The sequence below is a fragment of the Drosophila ananassae genome, chromosome 2R (assembly GCF_017639315.1).
Source record: "Drosophila ananassae strain 14024-0371.13 chromosome 2R, ASM1763931v2, whole genome shotgun sequence".
NCBI classification, from domain to species: domain Eukaryota; kingdom Metazoa; phylum Arthropoda; class Insecta; order Diptera; family Drosophilidae; genus Drosophila; species Drosophila ananassae.
The window spans coordinates 22,382,555-22,404,925 of NC_057928.1; the positions used below are offsets into that span (position 1 = coordinate 22,382,555).

Here is a 22,371-nt window from a genome sequence, read left to right on the forward strand (position 1 = left end):
CAGCTTGTTATGACAGCTTCGCACTTTTGTGCAACCGCCTGTAAATGGGTTTCAATTCCGAAAGTATAAAATCACAATCTTACGCCAACACACGACAGCACCCCGCCCGTGTCCCGAGAGACATTAAGTCCCCATATTTATGTGTTTAAAGTGCTCGTGCCCCCTTGCCACCCTTCGACTTAACCTGGTTACATGTTAGTTGGCTTTATGTCTTGGAATTTTTATGTCTAATGCACGCCGAGGGCTCCCCGTCCGCCCTCCACCACTCAGTCAGGCCTGTTTATTAGTAGTCGGGCCACCCACTCCAGGTCTTAACATACATATGGGGCTTTTCAACTGCGGTTTGCTATTTTTCCTGAGCATTTTTATGATTTTTCCCCTCTTTCTCCGTCGCTTTGGTTTGTCATAATTTTTGTTTATTTTCCTTGCCACCCGCCGTCACTCGTCGTTTGTTTGCCGAGAAAACAAAGCTAATAGAGGGGGGTGGGTGGCTTATATGGGGATATGTGCTCAGAGCTGGGAGCTAAGGAGCGGAAGAGCTGAAAGCCCGAGACCCAGCACAGCTGTTTCTGCTCCTTGTGTCGAAGGCCTTTGTACGATTTGCTCATCTCGCCAAACTAACAATGCCCGACAATTTCTGTTTGCCAAGTAAACTTTTCAAAACTGTTTGCTGGGTCAACATTTTATATAAATTTTCTATTTATGCAGCTTTTTGGCCGCCATGCTCCGCAATCTCCCCCTCCCCTTGTCACTTGAGTTAATTTCCAACCCGCATGGAGATCTCAGCCGGAAAAGTCGAAACACACAAATTGATTAAACTGTCAAGTGACTTTACAACTGACAGACCAAACACAGGGCCAGCGTTGACATTTCGATTATTAATCATTTGCCAATCGGGCGGACAGGAGGGGTGCAGATAGCTGATATCTCAGTCATCGATGCGGGTTCAAGCCGCCTTCGACAGCGATACCATGTTGCCCAAGAAGCTGGAGTGAGGGCAATGTCATTAATTTCACCCTCAAAGCGGTAATTTAATTTTAAATCTTGTGCTAAGAACTTAAGCAATAAAGTTCGACGCCCAAACTTTATCAGTTCATAACTATGCGAAGGAGTAACCATCTCCTCGAACAGCTTACAAGAGTCTTTCAATTATGTCCTCCAATAAGGGCGCTCCCCCTTATTAACTTTTACGCAAATGAGCCAAAAACTTTTGTGTCAAAACTATCGACAGATTGAAGCTGGGAAACACCTGTTGGTGGTAGTTGGTGGGGCAAAGTTGGCAGCAAGGTGCAGGGGCAACAAGTTCCTCAGTTAGTTTTACGGCTCTGAACTTTTGTGTCTGGCAATTGTGTTAAGTGCGTTTTGAGTCCATTGAAGGGGTCAAAAGCGAACCGAATGCAGTTGGCCCAAGGGCCAAAGTTTAAATAACTTTGGTGGAGAGCGAAGGATTCAATGTGTTACAGCCATTGTGATTTATTTAAATTAACATTTTTGCAACTAAAACTGCGAGTTTGAAGGGGGATGACTAGAAACACAGCCACTCGAGAAGCAGCCAAAGGAAAAGCGTCTCCTCGAGCTCTCAAAACTACTTCAAATGGCAACAATTTCCTCTTAGTTGCCTCCCTGCCTGCTGGCTTCCCTCCTTTTTCCGCCATTCAGACAAAGCAGAACAACAAACACTTCAGATGTTAATTACACGTTACAGGAACAACTCACAAAAGCGTGAAGGCGAAAAGGAAATCCTCAGCTCTTCTGAGGTAGCAGAAAGAGAGCGGTAGCCAGCAGCTGAAAGAGACAGCAAACTGCTCCCGAGCCCCGCTTCACTTGAACTTAATGAGCTCAGCTAGAGTCCGACTAGAGATGTTTTCCCTTCCTTTTTTTGGCCATTGGCCGTTTTTGTTGTGTCCATTTTTGGACTGCTACCCTATAATGATGCCCCAACGTGAAACAAGAAGCGGAAAACCCAAAAAAATACTATAAAATCACCAAAAATAAAGGAGAGAGCCGGAAAACCTAAGCTAACAAGGAACATTTTCAGGATGCTGTGGGCGGCAAAATATAGACGAGCTCATTTCGGCCCTGGGGAACGGTTTATAGTTACGACAAAAGCTTCTTAGGGTATAAGGATCTACCACTCTTGCCACCACTCTCTGGAAGAACTTTGTTTACCTTTGTCTTAGCCGGAGTGTGGCATGTGGCAGGGCTACTCGTTAGTTGCACATTTTGCATTTTGTTGCCTTTTTTGGCCCCGACTTTTGTTTGGCTTTCGAGCGCTGGGGCCACAATTTCCTTGGCATTGTCCTGGCGCCCGCTGGCGATGGCTCCACTCATCAATATTGCTTATTGGCAACAGGGCTTCGTTCTCGGCTTGAACCTACTGGTCCTGATCTTTGCTTCGTTTTTGTTTCTTGCCAGTTATTGTTGGTAGTTGGGAGCAACTCTGGGAGAAAGGTAGTTCCATTAAAAAATCGGTAAAAAATGTTATTTATTTTCTAAAAACTATTAGTTTACAGAAAGTAAAAGTCTTTCTTTCCGGACAGTCTATAGAACACATTTTAGTAATTTTTCTCAGTGAAGTACTCTTTCTCAGTGACTCCTGGCAAGCCGATTCCCTTTCATCGTTTCTAGCCATTCACATAAAGGGGAAGTCCCCGACACAAATTGCGTTCCCGCTTCGTGTTTTTGTTATGGGGGCTTTTGCTTTTTTGGCGCTTCTCTGACTCTTTCCCAGGACACTGCTTGCCGGGTAGTGCCTTTTGTTGCGACTCCCTTTGTACGGTGATTTATGAGCTCTGACATGCATTGCATGTGAGTGGGTGGCTATGCGTCTGCAGAGTACGTGGCTTCTTCCACCCACCGAGAGCGTGCACCACACACCCTGCACCACCCCAACCACCGGCAGGCAACGAACGCCGTTAGTCTCGTTGCGCATACAAATTGGTTTTAGTTATTAATGGTGTGTATAATTAAGCGGGCTGTCTTTTGTTGCCAACTTTGTCTGCAGTTTGCTAGAATGTTTCTTAATAATTTGTGTGGCGCATCCCTCAAGAAGAACTAGTTGCAAGTGGGCGATAAAGCGGCCAGGGAATTTTCCGAATAATTGAAAACGGAAAATGCAACTTTCCCAAGGGACATTGTTGCTTTCTAAAAATGTAAGCTATGAAAATCAGGCAACAAATAGCTCTATTTACTAAATCACTTTAAGGCTTAGTTTTCCTCTCGTTGTGTTTGTTTTTCGCATCAAAAGTATTGGCTTTTAGGCATTGTCCCCCTCCCGATATTTACCCATATTTGCTTGAGTAATTTAATCGCTCAAACCCTTTGACAAATACCCATTAATGATTAAATATTTACCAAATCCGACCCAGCCCTCAAGTCATTCCGCTTGCCATTGAATGCTTCATTAGAGAAATCGTTTACTTTGCGGATCTTTCTGGGGAAAAAGAAATCGGAACGGATTCTGAGCTTTCAATTAAAAAAAGATGCCAAAACCAGAAAGCAATACCTAGACCAAGAGGGGACCTAGTTGGGAGGAAGTTGAACAACAATGGCTTACCCAAAGTTTGTTTGTCTATCAATCAGACTTTCGGTCTTCCGGCTTAACAAATTTCTTTTCATGCAATTGAAACCCGAAACCTTTTTTCTCAACAGAAAGAGGAAAATCTCATTACAAATGCAGGACGAAACTTTTTTTTTCCTTTTTGGAGGTGAGCAGGGCAGGAAGTGTAGAACAAATTTGTTGTGTGTGTGTGCCTTGACCTTTCCCCGATATTTGTTTTCATTTGAATTTATTCCCATTTGTGTTTACGCATCTGACGCCTTCATAAACTTTGATTTCCCTGTGCGGTTGGTTGCTGGAGGAAGAGTAGAGAGGAGTTCTTCATTCCCTCCTAAGACACTAAATGGTAAACAAATGTTGCCCAAGCAACTTTTAATTGAATGTATACAAAGACTCTTGTTGTACAGAGCTCAGATAAAATATTAATAAATTTCCTATAGAGCTTTTTTCACAACTTGCTTGGCAATGGTTGTGGGGTTGAAACTTTTGTCAGCACTTTGAGCAGCGGCCTCCTATGCTTCGCCAGCAGGACGAGTGGCGAAAACAAGCTGGAACTTTTCTAATTTATTTTCCATATGCGTCTTTTGCCAGTGTTAATACATATTATATAATACTTGATATTTTTCTTTGGGCCTCTGCTGCGCTGCGTTGCTTTTCGGTTGCGCTTTTCCGCCCACACTTTCGGAATTTCGGCGCCTTTTGTTCTAAGAACGGCTCAGGATGTGGCGGCAAATATAAGCAAAACTCTTGGGGGAAAACTCTGGAAAAAGTTTGCAGGCATAGGGAGCACAGTGGTTCGGCAGCAGGACATGGAGGGCGGAAGACACTGCTTACCTAGATGGGTTCCTCGTGGGTCTCGACACCGCTGGTGTTGACTGTTGCGGCTGAAGAAAGCAAGTCCCGAAGACAGTGGGGGCATGCCACCTGCTCTCGGGAGTATGGTTGTCCTCCCCGGTGTCCTGTTTTTGTTGCACAACATTGCGGGAAACTTTGTGTTGCATTTAGGCAGAAATCTGATTAGAAAACAGGGGAGGCAAAGGTATTAAGGTAATGTAAATATTTCTAAGCATTTTCAGTCTTATTAATAATAACATTTCATTCCTATCATATTCATAAGTGGTTTTTATGGTTTCCCTTTCTCTTGTGCTACCACGAGTTTGTTGTTTATCTTGTCTGCAGTCTCTGCCACATTATCTTGCCTCATCCAGCCCATAATCATTACCATCCAACTCGGCACCTAAAAATTCGTCACATTTAACGTTTACAGCCGTCATTTTGAACGAGAGTTAAGCGCTTGTACCGCCAGCGGAGAGAACTCGAGCCCAAAACAATTTCCTTAAATGGAATTTCCCCTAATGAACATTTTTCTGCTATGTTTTTTTTCTTGTGATTCTTGCGCAGCGTGATTTTTTATGCGGGGTCGTGTCGTTGGATAATTGAGCTTAAGCTCAGCACGCGACAGCGGCACGAACGGGTTAAGGGACTGAGAGGGTTAAGGATGTGGAAAAGGGTTTTATGGGTCAGCCGCAGGAACCGCACGCGAACGTGGGCCAGTAATAAGAAAACGAGGGAAAAGATTTATTTTGCGATGCTTCTTGCCCGGAAAATGGAAAGCTAAAAATTAAAATGCCAGGCAGGACGTTGGCTTGGGAGGGATGGGGGGGAAAAGAAATTAAAAGGATATTTAGGATTAATTCTGGGAAGCAATCAGAGAAGAAAGGATTCGGGTTTCAGTTATGCCTTTTCTTCATTTCCGCCCAAAAACAGATAGAATACATGAGGAGCCTTCGAAGGATGTTTCTTTGCAGAATTGTTTAAGGATTTATCGGAATTTCCGGAGAGCAGATGAGAACGGGAATTAATTCCCCCCACTTTCTTACTTTTTTCTACTTTGCTGAATAAAAAATTCGCCATATATCATGATTTATGTCAAATGACTCCCACTTCTCCGGCGAACCGTTCGTTTATTTATGGATCACACATCTTGAGCTTAACCCAAAGTTAACCCACAAGCACGTTCCAATTCCATTTCGCCCCCTTACCCTTACCTTCGCAACCGACCGACCGCAAATACCAAAAACCGAAGCAATTTCATAAATTTTAATCCTTTTTTATTGCCCAGGTAGGAGGACGAAGGAGGCGGAGAGTTTGAGGCGGGCGCGGAAAATGGAAAGTGAAATACACAAAACTCATTTCCGCAGCACGTGCGGCGGCAAGGGGTGCCCCGATGGCATAAGAGACACTCTTGTGTTGAAAAGGGAATGAAAAGCTGTGCTCAGCTACCTCAGTTATTTTATACACCAAGAAAAAATATTATATTATATTAATATTTGTATAATTGCAGGCCAGAAACTCTTTAATAATCAGTTATTATAAGTATGGCCAAAAAAGTAAGGCCAAAAATCAAGTTTAGTTTTAGTGAGACAGTTATCATTTTATATTATATAGTTAAATATTAAAAGAAAAGAGTAATATTTTTTGTCAATGTCCTAAAAAACAACTTGAGAGCAACTAACATGAAACTAACTGCATGACCACGACAACAATTGCGGGGTTCAGAGAGACAGGTGAGGCGAGGAGGAGTGAGGGACACAGCCTTTTTGGTTGCTCACTAATTACTTTGCCACCTTCGGCGCATTTCGGAGAGTGCCAGTGCCCACCGCCAGAGGATGCCACACTTAATGTCAAGCGTATGCCCCGAGCTTACTGCCTGCGGTTACCTCTCTCTAAGCTCTGCCACCCTTGCCAGTTCCCCCCACTTCGTTTCTATTTAAATATGTCGAAAAAAAGGAGGGAAGCTGCATAAAAGGAATGCGAAAACAGAAAATGAAGCGACGTGTGGCTGGGAGAGTGTGTGTGTCGGTGTTTCCTGTCGCTGAAAAGCGCTGTCAGAGCGAGAGAGACAAGTACAGAAGTGGAAACGGCGCACTTGAAAAAATTACGTATACGTCATGGTGTACAGGTTATTGAGACAGATCTCTGCATAGTTATGAAATATAAAATGTAACAAAAAAATGTAACACATTGCTTAAATTTAAATTCTTATCAAAAGCATTTTTTATTATTAAAAGCGGCTTGAAAATATTCATTAATCATACGCCCTGTGGTACATAAGTTTAATTTTTAAGAACAAATTTTTATTCTTATATGTGTTTATATGTTTATCCACACATAGTCCAAAAATTCGAGTTAAAACAGCCTAAAATTAATATTATTAGAAGCAAGAAAAATCACTCATACGCCAGGTTGTCCATATATTTTATAAACCATTCTCAATGTTCATGGGAAGTAAAGCTTTTAAAATGAAAATGAATGCATTTCCAAACCATATTTCGATTTAATTTACGGTGTGCTGGAAAATCCTGCCTTAGCTGTCGCTCGAAATTTATGCATCTCTAAGCAGGCTTTTTGGCATTGTGCTCGCAGATGAATTTGGAGATGAGAAGCGGAAGATGTAGGAAGTGATATGTGCGGAGACAGGAATTGGAAGAGTGACACGCACAAAGGAGAGGCTCGAATGGTTTTTTCTTCTAGTGCTCCTAAGTGCGATTTGATGAATGGCACAGGCGAGGTGAAGTGCCCTTTTCTTGTTTGTGATGGGAGTGGAAAAGCCGAAGAACTGAATGACAGTAGACTTGAGAAGCGAGGAGCCAAAACAATTATAAGTCCTAGTTCTGAAAACACAACTAACATAACATATTTGTTCAACAATCAATACAAATTATCTATCCTTTTTAAACTTTATAACTCGAAATATTTATATTAAATAAAGTTAAAACAGTGTGCTACTCACTCTTATGTATTATATCTTAAAAGAAACCTTCTAGCCTAGTCCGACACTGTGGCCCTCCCACCACTTCTCACACATTCATGCCTACAACTTTGAACTTTCGACATCCAATTGTGCCAATGTGTGCCTGTGTGCTTGTAGTATTTGGTGTTAGGGGGCTTCCTCTACATGCAAATTGAAATTGTTTGCCTTGTCTGGGTGTGTGAACTGAATTGAACCTTGGCCAATGTTGCTGCTGCCGCCAGCTGCCGTTGCTCCTAATTGTTGCTGTTGGTGTTGGCGTTTGTGTTGCTGCCGCTGTTGCTGCTGCTGATGTCGACACGTAATATAAATTCTCAACAAATTTCGGGACAGAGTTCGTCGGTACGATACACCCTCCCAGTCACCCAGCCAGTACCCGCCTTTTTGTGTTTAATTTTCAAATATTTGCGAAACTATAAATGTGAAACACCAGCAGCAACAACGAGACTTAACTCATATATATATCACCATTTTCCTACCTCCTTCAACACTCCCCTCTGTGGTTGCCTCATGAACTTTTACTAAATAAAATGTCCAACCACAATGACATTTAATTGTTGCACAAAAAAATGTTATATATATTTTTTTAGGGGGTTGTGGGTTGCTAATGACACTTGTCGCGTGTGCTGATTTCATGTTGCTGTTGCAGTTGTTGCGTTTTCGTTGCATATTCCATTTTGTGTGCTTTACATTTGGCCCCCTTTTCGCGTCTCCGTTGCACATTTCCATATTTAATTGCGCATCTTGATAAGAGTGGCTGGCTGCTGCCCGTCCAGCTCTTCCTCGTTTTTCCCCGTTTTTCTACATCGTTTTGCTGTTGACATTTTCAATGCGAAATTATGCGACACGGCAACTCTTTTTCCTTCTTGCCCCACTTGTTGTTGGCCCCGTCGGTTGCCGTTTTTCTTTGTTATTCATTAGCTGCCATTGCTGTTGACCTCAATTTTTATTGCCTGCCACGTTTTTAATGTCGCGTGTCGCTGCTGTTTTTTTTTGCGTTTATTCGTGCTTTAGTTAAGGCTTGTTTTCGGTTCTTCCTTTTAGTTTCAGGCAACAGGTTGTTGAACCTTAAATTTGGCAAGAAATTCTTCTAAATTGAGAAATTTAAATGTGTCGCTTTTAATGGAAATTACGTGGGAGGTTATAGCATTTCTAGACTGGTTTAAAACAAGAAATATTTCTTTGTGTACTCTTAGGCCCCACCTTATCCCATTCTTTGCATCTACAGCCTTCTTGTTCAATGGTCACGCAACCTTTTTTAACCAACTTATCTTTAAATCCCCCATAAAAGTTCTTGAATTAAATGCGATAGTAAAATACAAATTGCATAATAGACAACTTTTCCCTTAACCCCACACAATGAGCCCCACGAACAGCTGCCCAGCCCAGCCCAGGCCAGCCCAGTCCAGCCCCTTGAGCCACTTATTACCAATGGCAACTTTATGACTCTGTTGTCAAAATGTTTATCTAACACTTGAGAAGCGTTGTCCATAAAATGATAGAAAAAAAAACACATTAAGAGAGCAAATAAACTTTTATTGAGATAGAATTCTCGTTACTAAAACAGATGTGCCCCAGCTTTGTGGCACCACTGCCGCCCCTTTTGCTCGCCTCCGCCTCCTCCGGCGAATGGGTCAACGCTCACATTGAACAAATAGCCCGCGAACGGACAATCATAACGAGGGAGCTAAGTAAGCAGCTCGACAATTGTTTTATAATTATTTTACCACGAGAAAGGGAAAATCGAGATTAAAGGGAAGACCTCCAACTAGCTAGTATTAGGACCAGGAGAGACCCTGTAAAGTGTATACTTTCTCACTTTCCATAGAAAGGAAACTGTTTAGAGGAAAGTAAGAATGGAGAAACTGGGTCGGCTCTTCCTCACATATGTGTGACAGGCCCTCTCAGTTGGCCAGCATGCCCCCGATGCTGCCAATGAGTAGCGGGTAGCATAAAAGGAAAATTGCTTAATTTATGTGTCATTTATCTAAATGGAGCAGCGGAGCACAAGCAATGGAAGACACTGAAAGAGAAAGAGGACCCAATGACTGTCGCCCCGGTATAATATTTTTATAAAGCTCCGCGATAAGCGAGTGACAGTCGCGCGGGTCGCCGATGGCGGGGACTTCTGTGTCAGAGTGGTTGTGTGTGGTGGTGGTGGTGCGGTGCGGTGGTGCCACAGTAATTAAAAATCTTCAACTCTCATCGTTGTTGCTGTTGCTGTTGGGGTCTCTGGCGACAATAATCACCGACAGCGAGTGCAAAAGAGACACAAACCGCTGAACAAGAGACAGAGCCAGCGACGGAGACAGCGACGGAAGGCAGAAGAACATGCGATTAAAATTTTAAATGACAGTTGACAGTTTCATCATCAGCATGTGTACAAGAGTTTTACATAGATATGCGGCAGATAGTGCTCCTCCTCCTCCTCGGCGGAAGGGGCAGGGCTCGGCAACGTCGACAGGAACTGAGCAGTTGAGCAGGTGAAATGTCATGTGGGATTGACTTTGCAGCGGAAACTAAAAAGCAGAAAGGCGGCGAGTTAACGAGAAAAATAAAAGGGCAGCTCTGCATGAAAATGTGTGAAAAGGGAAATAGTTTTAAATAATAATTTCTATATAGATACCATGTAGATAGTTTTCAGAAGACGTAAACTGCAGCTAACATTCCAAGGGAAACTAAAACAAACCTTAAAAATGTGGGGAATCGTCACTTGGCCAACAAAATCAAGGGACAAAGAGCCACTTTCTAATTGGGCAGCATTCCCTCTCATCTGAAGCTGCCTCTTGGCATTCTGATTACACAAAGCTGTACCTTTGTGTCGTTCATCAAAGTGACTTCAGCTCGGATGCCAGCATTCCTGTAGGTATTTGCTCGCCAGATTAACACCTTTTGGCTGTGGACAATAGTATTACCAACCAGAACAAAAGCAGCAAAATGCTGCCTTTGAATCTGCTTGGCCGGGCTGGGGTTCATAATCAAATGCAATGTGGCATTGGCTAAAAATGGAATTCTGCTGTCGGCACTTCATCATCAAGAGGGGGAACTGCAGAGGCTCCTCCAGCAAGGGCAAGGAGCTGGGGCAGGAGAAGTGCAAGTCCTGACTGACTGACAGCTGAAAAAGTCCCCTGAGTCCCCCGCCGGCCCCTTTGGGAACCCGTTTCTCTCAGTGCAACATGCATTCCCCATGGCACACAAAACAATTGACATGCATTGTTGTTGCTGCCTCTGTTGCTGTGGTGATGTTGCTGCTGCAACTCTTTGGGAGACACAGGAAATACATTTCTATCAAAGAAGTTGAAGGATATAAAATAATATTTCTAAAGAAATAAGATATTTAATAAAAATATCTCCTTTTAGTCAACTATTTATATATATTATATATCTAGGACCTATCTAGTTTAATCCCAAAAGTTACTACTTATTTCTCTCTGTTTATAAATGCTCCTGACAGGCTCTCAACTGCAGAACCTCAGGAATTGTCACAGCAAGTTGTGCCGCCTCAGTTTGCCGCAGTTGAGGCAATTTTCCAAAATGCTAAAAAAGCTGAAATAAGTGAAAAAATAAGAAACTGGTTTCCGCCGCTGACTTTTTGCAATAAGGACACGACCAGAACTGGTTCTTGGATGATGTTGCAATGGACCCAGCACCGCTCTTCATTTATCAATACTCGATCGGAGACCGAAAGTCCGGTTTCCCTGCATTGCATTTCATTTGATTTCGTTTCATTTCGTTTCATTTGGATTCTGAGCCATTCTCAGACTCAGATATAAATTAAGATCCATATCGGAAGGGAAACTGGAACTGGAACTGGAGCTGAAGCTGACTTGGTGGTAGATAGTAGTCATCGCAGCGAGAAGAACCGGCAGGTGGCATTTCGTATCGCATTCGAATAGATTTGGCATCATATTTTGTTCCTCAATTCTGATTTATATCCCAGGAAAAAATTTAAATGTGGGCTCAACTCGAATTTTTCGACTGAAGAGATTTCTCCACGGCAGAGTAGAGGATTCCTTTTCTCATGGCGGAAGTTGGAGACTGCCCGCTGTTATTTATTGTATTCGTTTATCGGCATTTTCCCGGTTCTCAACTCGCTTAATTTGCCCGGGCCCCATCTCCTTCTTGAAAATAACACTCCTCGCTCTTTCTGACGCATTTTGAATGGGTTCTCTCGGTTTGTCAGCATGACATGACTTTTATGGTATGAAGTTATATTTCAGGCTTCCAGTCGTAGATATCTTCAAAGGCAGGCGATTTGCGAAGGCGCCATCTGGCGTTCAGAATGCGCACTCAATGGCTATTAATGTCAGGCCATCGATGGGTTAAGGATTTATGTTAGAAGTAGGCCTATAAAAACTGGATTATAATGTTTTGGGTCTTAAGTGAAAACTTTGACTTATTGCTTAATATTGAAAAAAAGAAGACCACAAAACCCACTTAAAAATAAATTTAAATAAAAAACTTAAATCAAACTAGTTTCTTACCTTTAAGCCCCACCGCGAAAAAAACGAAAGTGAAATGAAGCGCATTAATTGCAAGTCTTTACTACTCAACGAGGCATGTCAAATTTTCCCGTGGCAACAGCCTGGAAAACTCCGACCAGTTCCCGACTGAGAAAAAAACCAAAATTAACATGTCACCTAAGCAAAAAAAAAGGAGCTTCAACGAGGGGCTAATCGATAATTTATGAGCGGAAATATGGCACGCCGAACGAATGATGGATTCATTAGGGGGATTCATGAGCGGAGGGGCTATCAGGTGTGAGGTTGGAGTATTGTAACATGTTTATAAATAACGCTAATGAGAAGGGGTACGGGTTGGGGCAAGGAACGAGAAAGGGAGGAGGTGCCGGGCTAACCGCTCGTAAAATGTTTAAACAAGCGGCGCACTGACTTTGAACCGAAAGGGCGGCTGGTTGGGGGCAGCTATCGCCGCTGCCGTTGGGGGCTATCGCAATGTAAATATTTACCCCGAAAGAGGTACATGAAATGGTAAAATTAAACATTGTTTATCAGACTTTCTGCCTTCTCCCCTCGTGGCAATCAACAGTTATGCTTGACGAATATTCAACGCATTTGTTGACATTAAATGTTGTTTGCTTTCGAAAGGTCAACGGGCTAAAAAGAAAGTTTAAATATAAGCCTGATTCATAATCTAATTTTACCTTTAAATACTTTTATTTTTTCCATTAAAAATAGCCATAAAATAACATTATTTTTCTCTTTTTTCTTTGCAGGCGACATCCTTTCGGGCGTTTGCTTTGTGGGCCAACTCGACACTCACTCCCTGGGCACTTTTCTGATCCTGCCACTCTGCATTTATCTCTGGATTGGGGCTCTGTTCCTCCTGGCCGGTTTCATCTCACTCTTCCGCATCCGGACCGTAATGAAAACGGACGGAAAGCGCACCGACAAGCTGGAGCGCCTGATGCTGAGGATTGGGTTCTTTTCCGGGCTCTTCATTCTGCCGGCTGTGGGATTACTGGGTTGTCTGTTCTATGAGTACTACAACCTCGACGAGTGGATGATCCAGTGGCACCGGGACATCTGCAAGCCCTTCTCAATCCCCTGTCCGGCGGCCAGGGCGCCTGGCACTCCGGAGGCGCGGCCCATCTTCCAGATCTTTATGGTCAAGTACCTCTGCTCGATGCTCGTCGGTGTGACCTCGAGTGTGTGGCTGTACTCCAGCAAGACGATGGTCAGCTGGCGGAACTTTGTGGAGCGATTGCAGGGAAAGGAGCCCCGGACCCGGGCGCAGGCGTACGTCTAGTATGAGACGGGACCACGGACGGGGGGCTGGGAGGGCAAGTCCCGGCAGCAGACGCCGGACCAGACCCCGGACCAGACCCCCGATCCGGAGGCGGCCAACGAGAGTTACTTAGAGTTTAGCACGTAGACAGACAGAAACCCCGCCCTCCCACAATACAGTCGTAGTTCGTAGTGGCTTTGTATAAAGTTCATCATCTATCCCCCGGAAACAGAAAAAAAAACACAAAACAACAAAAAAATATGAAGAAAATAAGCGATCAAAATCAAAAGTTACACTAAGCTATTGTTTGAGTTTAAAAAAAAAAGGAAAAATATTAGTGGATACGGAAGCAAGCTTGTTGAACCAAAACTATGCATATAAGTTGAGACTCTAGCTCTAAGTCGAGTTGTATTCTGTAGGCTTTCATTTATTTCACGGCATTCGAATTTCTACCATCTATGATCTTTTTCATTTTGACGCAAGTGCTAGGTTAGACGTTCGAGATCAGTTTTGATTTTTGTGAAAGCTTTAAATGTGCCCTACCATTAATTAATTGACGTATTTAAATAACATAAGTATTACAATTATGGCATTAAACGAGATGTGAGCTTCGAATCGTGCAAGGCTTAAATGCAAAAATTAAATTCAATAGTCACACATTAAACTATTTTCCAGCCACACACACACAAAATAATAATCTCTCTCTCATATACAGTATACCACTCATACACTGCAAAAAAAACCAACTTATGCGCGATGCTCACATCTGGGCTTCATCTATGTATGTGTAGAAACAGAAAAAGGAAACCATAAACTATATGAATGTATTATGTAGCAATAAATGTCCTCCATGTGCTAAACTTAATGCAAATACGATTATTATAATTATAACTGTAACTGTAACTCTAACTCTAACTGTAACTGTAATTTTAAATGTAATTGTATATTTGTTGAACTAATTAATTCTAAACGCGTAATGGAATAATTTTTAATTCAATTTTTTAAATGACGTTGTAGTCATAGCACTTAAGTGAACAAACAAACACAAAAACACGCAAACATTTTGTTGCCACTTTATGGAAATTTTGTACACCCATCCGTACGCCTCAACCACACCTACACCCACTAAATAAGAGTTAAAACTGCCATTTAAATATTTGTAGTCCTGTGAAAAATCACCGAACTAAGGAAGCGGCAAACTCCGGTGTTTGCCAACTGTTGAGCATTTGTTTTCAGCGCATTTAATTGAGTCCTCGAATTAAATTGGCCGTTTATAACTGTACGAAATTAAAGTCCAAGCCAGATTTGTGTAGCATTTAAGCTGATGGAAATGCATATTAATTATAGCTATTATCGATAGTCGGTGTAACATAGCGCAGGTCCTGCGGCAAACGAACAATTATAAGTGTATAAAAACAACATAAGCATAAAGAACACAAACACAACACACACACACACAAGTGGAAAATGCAAAAATAAAAACTTTATTTTATTGTTAAAGACTGAAAAAATGTCAAGTGTTCTTATTTGGATTGAGGGGGGCCTTTCAGCAATTAACATATCATAATTTTCATTAAAATCATGCACGACTGACTTATTCAATTTGAAATATTTAAATTATAACACTTTTACCCCACACTTCTGTCTGAAAAGTTTTCAGGAGAATTTCCATTCCATGCGTGAATGAACAGTAACATAAAGGAAGGTCCTCTTAATTGCATTTGCACCTTTCGTGAACCTGTGAAAATTCCCATTTTCCACACCCCAACCGATTTCAGAGCTAAAACTTTTCCCATTAGAAGCAAATACACATGTCTGTGGTGCAGACAAACTACGGCCACAAAAGCAGCTTGAAATTCAATCATAACTTGCCAACACCCGCTAGCCAAATCCCACTATCGCCCCAGTCCGCTCACCGCCCCCATTTCCCACCAAAAGCACTTGAAACACATGGCCGTAAGCCTTGAAATTTACGAGTGGCAGCGCGAAATCCACGCCCATATAATTTCGATTACACTTGTTTTCTAAATACTCTCCCAAAGAAAAAAAAGCGGCCAAAAAGGAAAACAAGCGGCGGAAAACAAAAGCATTCGAAACACATGTGTTTGCGGTGAAAAGTCCGAAATAAAATCCAGGCATGACTGCACCGAAAAAATAATTTATCACAAAAATTCTATTAAGTAGCATTTCATGTAGCGTTAATGCTAAAAGCCTTTGTTAGTTCAGATAATTTTTGCTCATTTATTTTAAATGCAATTTCATAAAATTACTTTTAGTTGAAGGAAACTTTTTCCTCTGGACATCATTCGCTAAGCTCCTTGGCAACAAATTGCAGTTAAAAATAGTAGAAGCTGTAGTATGTGGAGAAAAATCACTCTGGTTTGCTCACGCAGAGGGACATGTATTAAAGGATATGAAGGATATGGCGATGTTTTACAAAACACGTGTGCGATTTAACAACTACAACAGCCACACACAGAAAACTTTTTAGTAAAGCGTAAAAAAATAGAAGAGAAAACTGCACACGAAAATGGAATCCAATGTTGGGCGGTGAGTTTTGTTGCGTTTTTATGCGACCGCCATAAAAAAGTTATTAATGTGTGGGTCTTATACATCTGTGTCTGTGTGTATGAGCCTGAAGGAAAATAGAAAATGCCGGGTGCACACGGCCACAAAATGGCGCGGGCGTGTGCAGGCGTTAATGTGGAAAAAAATGTTTCTCAGCCAAGAATATTATGAACAGAAATATACCGACAAGATGAGTACACTTTTGAAAAGTCAAAAATAAAATAATGAGAAGTCCAAGTATTCCAAGACTGCAATTCATACGTTCTTACAAATATTTTTAATTTAAAAACATATACTTACGATACTAAAGAAGGAAAGAGTACCCCAACGTCGTCGTAGTTTTCTTTCACTTTTATTATTCTCAGTGCAGTTTCGAAGCCGCTGAATGCGGGCGTGAAAATCATAAAGCAAAACATATGAGTCGACGTGAAGTTACTAAAAAAGAATCATAAACAACGAAAAGGAACTTGAGACAGCAAAAATCGTAGAACACAAATAAATGCTCGCAAAAGGACACGGGGAGTAGTGCGAATATAGGAAACATTTGTGCGGCTGCACGTCCTGAATGTAGAATTTTTCAATAGAGACCGATTTCGATTTGGAATGGTGGAATTTGGAATGCCAAGAAAAAGGAAAAACAAGAAACCTAATAGTGCAGGGCCAAAGCTAATTTATTTGCTATTTTTTTAGCTTATATGACGAAGTATGGAATAAAAGTTCTAAGATTGGGATGGTCATTCTGAACGTTCTGAACAGAATTTCCAAATCTATAGCTAAGATAAGAAGTCAGGTTTGAATGACAAGTCCTTCCCAACCATTTCATTTCAATTAAAAATAATCAAGTACTCTTTGCTATAGTTCTACGCAATTATTCTAAAGTCAAGACAAGCAAACTCAACAATTTACTTCAGATTCAAATACAAGTTTATACGACATGGATGCGAAAATGTGGTCTATCTTGGCGCTTATTGCAATGTGTGCTGGGAAACTATATATCCACCAGGAAGATCTTCGAATTTCCTACAATAAAATCGTTTCCCAGATCAGAAATGAGACGATTGTGGTCCTCAAGAATTTCATGGGCTTTATAAATAAAATGCAGCATAAGATAAAAAAATGTCGGCAAGTTAAACAAAAAAACAAGGAAACTTAATAATCCAATATACATATTTTTTCCCCAGTGAAAGAAACTTAAAACTAACATTGTTCGATTTAATTAATTTTCAATTTGTTCCAACAGGATCGAAGCGAAAAAAAATTTTGGGACCCGAGCGGGAGCTATGTTGTGTGCGCCTGAGGGAGTTTTCAATTTATTTGGCTAATTTCAATTAGCCAACTGCACAAATGGAGACGCAAAGAATGCTGCTGCAGTGTTCTCTGTAGTTTACTTAATTAATGTTGTTCAGGATGGGGCTTAGGGAACTTCGGCCGTTTCCGTTTCCCTCCCCGAAGTAAAGCGACACTAAAAAGAAGCCCCAAAAAGTATGCAACGAAAATAGTACGACAGAGGAAACTCTAGAATCCGATTACAAGAACTTATTTGCGCAGAAAGAGAAATGTGAGAAAATATAACCGTAAACAAAAAAAGAATATTTCCATAATAACACTTAATAATACATTTCGTAATTCTGTAAGTTTTCATAACTTAAAATGTCATAAAGAAACAAGCAGTCATTGTTTGTGCCAAGAAATAATAAAAACTTAAGGAAAGAATTTCTCATTTTTAAATAACAGAAAGCCCATGAAGGCCACATTGAAATTATTCATTCTGCCAATTCTTTTTGCTTTCAGCTTTCGGCCAAACCAATTTTCAAACTAAACTGAACAAAAATATCGACAGCTGGCCTAAACTAGCAATGAAAATTCATTACCAAAAGGGGGAAGCCTGCATCCCCCCGATATCCACTCAAACATTCGCCGATTCCTACTAGCCGAAATCACACAAAAGGCTGCAAGTTTACCGCAAACAAAAGAAAGTTAATTGCCAGGCCAAATAGCAAGTCAGCAGCCGCCCCGCCCCCAACACAAATCTCAGCCCAAGCGGGCCAGGACGTACATGGGGTGTTGGGCCAATATTTGCCTTAGTTATGCCTCCGAAATCAGAATAGCTGATGGAAAACGAAGAGCTGGGCAGCAGCCAGAAGTAGCTGCTAATTTTTCGCCGGGAAAAGTCAATTAAATTTTCCGAAGCGGACGGCGAGGCGAAGGGTTGGAAAACTTTTCGGCGCCGAAAATGAATAAATGATGGGGCATGAATGTCAATCAAAGTTAAGCGCTGCAAAATGAAGACAAACATTCGAAAGGGATTGGATTGATGAGAATTTACAGTGCAAGGAAATAAATAAGTCTATTTCTAGAAGTTTTATATAAGTATTAAATTCAAAATTAAATAAATTGATTATTTTAATAAACATATCAAGTAATATAAGAAGAAAAATATCTATATACGTTCTTATATTTCTTTACAGTGCACAAATAAAACCAAATAGAGATGACTCATGTGTAGGGGGTTGGGGGAGGAAAAAACCGACTTCCATTAGCCTTGGGGGGTGGCATAAATTATTCCCCCCAGCCACGCCCACAAATTGATAAAGTTTCACCATTTCATCCCACCCCCATCCACCTCTCATCCGGCTAATCCAACAATGCCTAATGACAGTTGTCGAAAAGTTTTGGCCTAAAATCGATTCTAATGGCATCGCAAATAATCGAATCGGCTTGTTTATCGAAATGAATAGTTCGCAGAGGGGGAAAGAGTTTGGTAGTTACGGAAAAGTCAAATTTTATAGTTATTGGGGGGTGGCTGCAAATTTGAAAACATTTCTGGCTGATAAAAACCCTTTTAGTCCAACTTTTGTGTGGCTTATTGATAAAGTTGCCGAGCGCTCCAGTGGCGACTAGTTCCTACCCCGCCCTTTCTATGACTGTGATGGCCATAAATCAGCTCGGACCTGGCCCTCCTGCAGAGTGCCTGCAGAAAGGTTAGTCTCCAATGAGACATAAACTATGCAGCAGGTGGCCTCATCTCAAGACACTTCCCACCTTTTCTCCTTCTTTGAGTAATTAAAGCAATTGCGACAAAAGAGCCACAAAAGCCGAACCAGCATGTGGCCAAAAGAGGGGGACTAAGGGGGCTGGGCTTAATCAGATTTATTCTGCGGTTCCCCGACATCCCCGAGAGCTTCACTTAATTGTCATAATTTCTTTTTAGCGCTTTTGGGGGAATGTGTCAAGATTATGCGAAGCCAGAAGGCTGGGGAAGTTGTCAGAACAGAGTTTGGAGTGATAACAAAATTATATAAAATGTCACATCAATTACTTGTTAGGATTAAATAAAAATTAACCATTTTTATTAACTCTTTTTTAATTAATCGCACATCCACGAAATGCACATTATTAAAGCCCACAAGACTGGCCAAACCATTGACCCCTTTTGGACCTTTATGGTATTACCTGCAACATTCATTAGTTTTAAAAGCTCACGAAAAGCAGCCCCCTCAATGAGGCAAAATAATTAAGTGCCTTTCGGTTCGGGTGCCTCCACCAAGATCCGTTGTCCGTCTCCGCCCAATCTCCCCGAAAATAAATATAAGAAAACAAAAACCTAATGAAAACCCATTGAGCTGTGAGTGATCTCATGTCGATGCCGGGCTGTCAGAGGTCAGAACCAATCGAGTTTGATCGGCCAAACAATGAAGACTCATTAACGATCTTAAGAATACTTCATCGACTGGCCAGAATTATGCGCGGGCCAGCGCAAATAAATAATAAAATGGGAAGGAGGCGGTCGAGGAAAAAATATGAAAATAATTTCGAAAGCGGGGAAAAGGCTGAATAAGAGGAGAAACGTACAGTAAGGGTCGTGAGTATAAATTTCAAAATTGTTTCTTGGCCTCGACGCGCGGATCTGATGAAGTGCCCGAGAGTGAGAGAGAGAGTGGAGTGGGGTGGGGGGAAGGCAGCCTCATATGCCACAGGGCAACTTATGGCCAAGAAAGGTGCAGATTGGAGTGGCACAACGAAATAGAGAGGTGGAGAGTGTACACTTGAAATAATTAATGCAAGAAATTATCACAAAAATATTTATTTCGAAAAATTGGCTTTAAAGTTTAAGAAGCATTACACCAAATAGATTTTTAATTAAAACTGTTATTAGGGATTGTGGTTTTTTTTTCGCCAAGTGCCAAAGGAAGCGACGCCAGAGAGCCAGACCAGGAAACCATTGTGCCCGACTGTTCCCTTGGCCATTCTTGATGGTCGATGCTGTGCGGGTGATAAGTAACATGAATCACGTTTTATTTTGCCTTTGGACTTTAACGATGCAGTCGGTCTGGGGCACTGGCACTGGTACTGGTACTGGCACTGGCACCGAGGGAGGCAGGGGTGGGCCAACTTCAGACTGGCTCAATGGATGACTGACTTCGTCTTCGAGTTGGCTGAAAGGTCAGAGCCGAGAGTCGAGGTTTCCTGCAATTTTTATTTACCTTTTGTGTATGAGAACAACTCGGTTCTATTCTTTTGGTGACTCCCCCTGCTAGCCAGCATTCTTTTTTTCTTTCGTTGTGTTGTATAGCTTTGGTTTATTTTGTGGAATATGCTTGCAGGGTTTTTCCTTTTTCTTCCATTTACCTTGGAACGTGAGAATTTAATATTTCTTTTCATTAGCCACGCTCGACTCGATTTTGAGCTTTGGGTCATGGCGGGGTTGGCGCAGGCTCCGCCGAAATGTAGTTCCTGGCGACACTTACAAATTTCATGGTTCCATTCCGGGGGGAGCTCGAGAGCAGCAAACATAAATTATGTCAAACCAGGCCACCAACTAAATTCGTTATGGAAAGCGGGGCCAGGCAGAAAAATAAGCACAGAGGTGTCGATGGATGGTTAAGTGGAATGGAAGTCTTTGAGTGCTTGGCAAATTGAGTTCCAAAATGTGGGAACCTCTCCTTTCTTGTTTTTCAGAACTATTTTTGTTGGGATTGAGTTCCATCTTATCGCTACTTTCAATGTGTCAAGACTTCCAATGCAGCCACAAAAGTTTTTCCACCTCAGTGGCAGTCCTCCTACTCCAACTCCCACTCCCACTCCCACTCCATCTCACAGTCGCCACCCAGAGCTTGTCAAAACTTTCGTTGCTGGAAAACAGAAGTTAAACCGAAACTATTTGCCAGTCACGTTCGTCTTGATAACTTGTCGCCAGCTGGAAATCTACGCTGCATGCGAGACATTGTCGCCAAATCCGCGACCAAGTGTTGCAACACCAGGCAACAATGTTGCATCCCCCAGTCGCCGAGCCGTCGCAGAGCCATAGAGCCGCATAGCCACTCGTTTCAGCAATGGTGCAGAATGGCATCCAGCCGTTGCCCGCGGACTTGGCAGAGCAAATATCAGCCGGAGACAGTCACCAACAGCCAGCAGCAGCCATCAAACGGAGCTTAGGCGCGATGAGCCGTGCCGTCGACATCCGTCCGCCTCCACTCCGGGTACGCCCTCCTTTCCGGCAGCAACTGGGCCATTTTGCATGTGCCACACTGTTTCTGGTCACATTTCGGCTGTCGTCTGGCTTAGCGACTTCCTATCCTTGGCAGGATAATGAAAGGGGAGTTGAGATTAAATTGGTTTCTAGTGAGATCGAAAAATAAAAGCCAAGCTTATATTTTGGGATATGAAAGAGTAAATAAAGGTTTTAGATTCGAAAGCTTAAAGATTCGAAAGGTCACAACCTTATTTGGCCACATGACTGTTTCGAAGTCTTTAAAGATGCAAAAGTATCTGTGGGATGGCCCCTAATACTCTGTTCACGCTGCCAGCCATCCGACCAATCCCCGTTCGGCCATCACATTTTTTTGTTGTTGGCCTGGCTGATGTTCGTGTCCCGCAAGCATTTAGCATAGCATCATCAAGTCAGTACCCCCATCCCGGCACCTCTTCTGGCTGATCCCCGCCAGAAGACGCGGCAACTGCTTTTGGCGTAACTAATTTTTCTCCTGTGTTTTCTTCGGTTCCCGCCACGAGTCTTTTCGGCTGCTTTGCTTCTGCATTATGCATCTTCCAGGGCAAAAATGAGCTGGGCATGAGGATGCTCCTCCTCCTATTCCTCCTATTGTTCCCCAGTGCCGAGCAATGTTTACGCTCGCTACATTTACTTTGCATGGCGAACCGCCCCCTCACTCCGCCAGTGGCCGTCCTTCAGAGTTGGTAATGCCAATTTGGTGCACTCCACTTGCTATTCTTAGATGGCTCGCAGGCGTTGGCTTCTCCGGCTGCTTTTGGTTTTTGCTTGGCTTGGCTTTGGCTTTAGCTCTGGCTCTGGCTCTAGTTCTGGCTGGAGCTCTGGCGTGCTTGATAAAACCATTTACACTGCCAGAAAAAGCACAGAAACTCTCCACTATAATATGTTTCAAAGAAAGACAATTGTTTCAAGTGTAACCACGAAACTTCCCATCCCATCATCAGTCTCCCTGTGTGGAGCTTTCGACAAGCTGAGTTAACTTCATAGTTTTGTGCCCCAAAGCAAATTGAGTGATTATCAGTTGGCCTCACCTGAAGGGGGCTCAGCGGAATAGGGACTTGCAAGTGCGTTCTTGGCCACGCTTTAATTATTGAATCGCTCAGCTAAGCTGGGAGCGAGCATAATGGATTAAAGTCCGCAAAGACTCTTCGCAGGCAGCCATGTTTTTGTTTTTTG

At 42.3% G+C, this 22,371-nt stretch overlaps 1 protein-coding gene across 1 annotated transcript in view; it reads left to right on the forward strand.

Moving 5' to 3' along the window:
- LOC6507232 (frizzled) overlaps positions 1–14,239 on the forward strand; it is an 83,553-nt gene extending 69,314 nt beyond the window's left edge. Inside the window, exon 5 of the mRNA XM_001956389.4 lies at positions 12,607–14,239. Within this exon, the coding sequence (XP_001956425.3) occupies positions 12,607–13,139 (533 nt within the window). The 3' untranslated portion in view covers positions 13,140–14,239. The remainder of the gene's footprint in view (positions 1–12,606) is intronic.
- Positions 14,240–22,371: the final 8,132 nt, after the last annotated feature.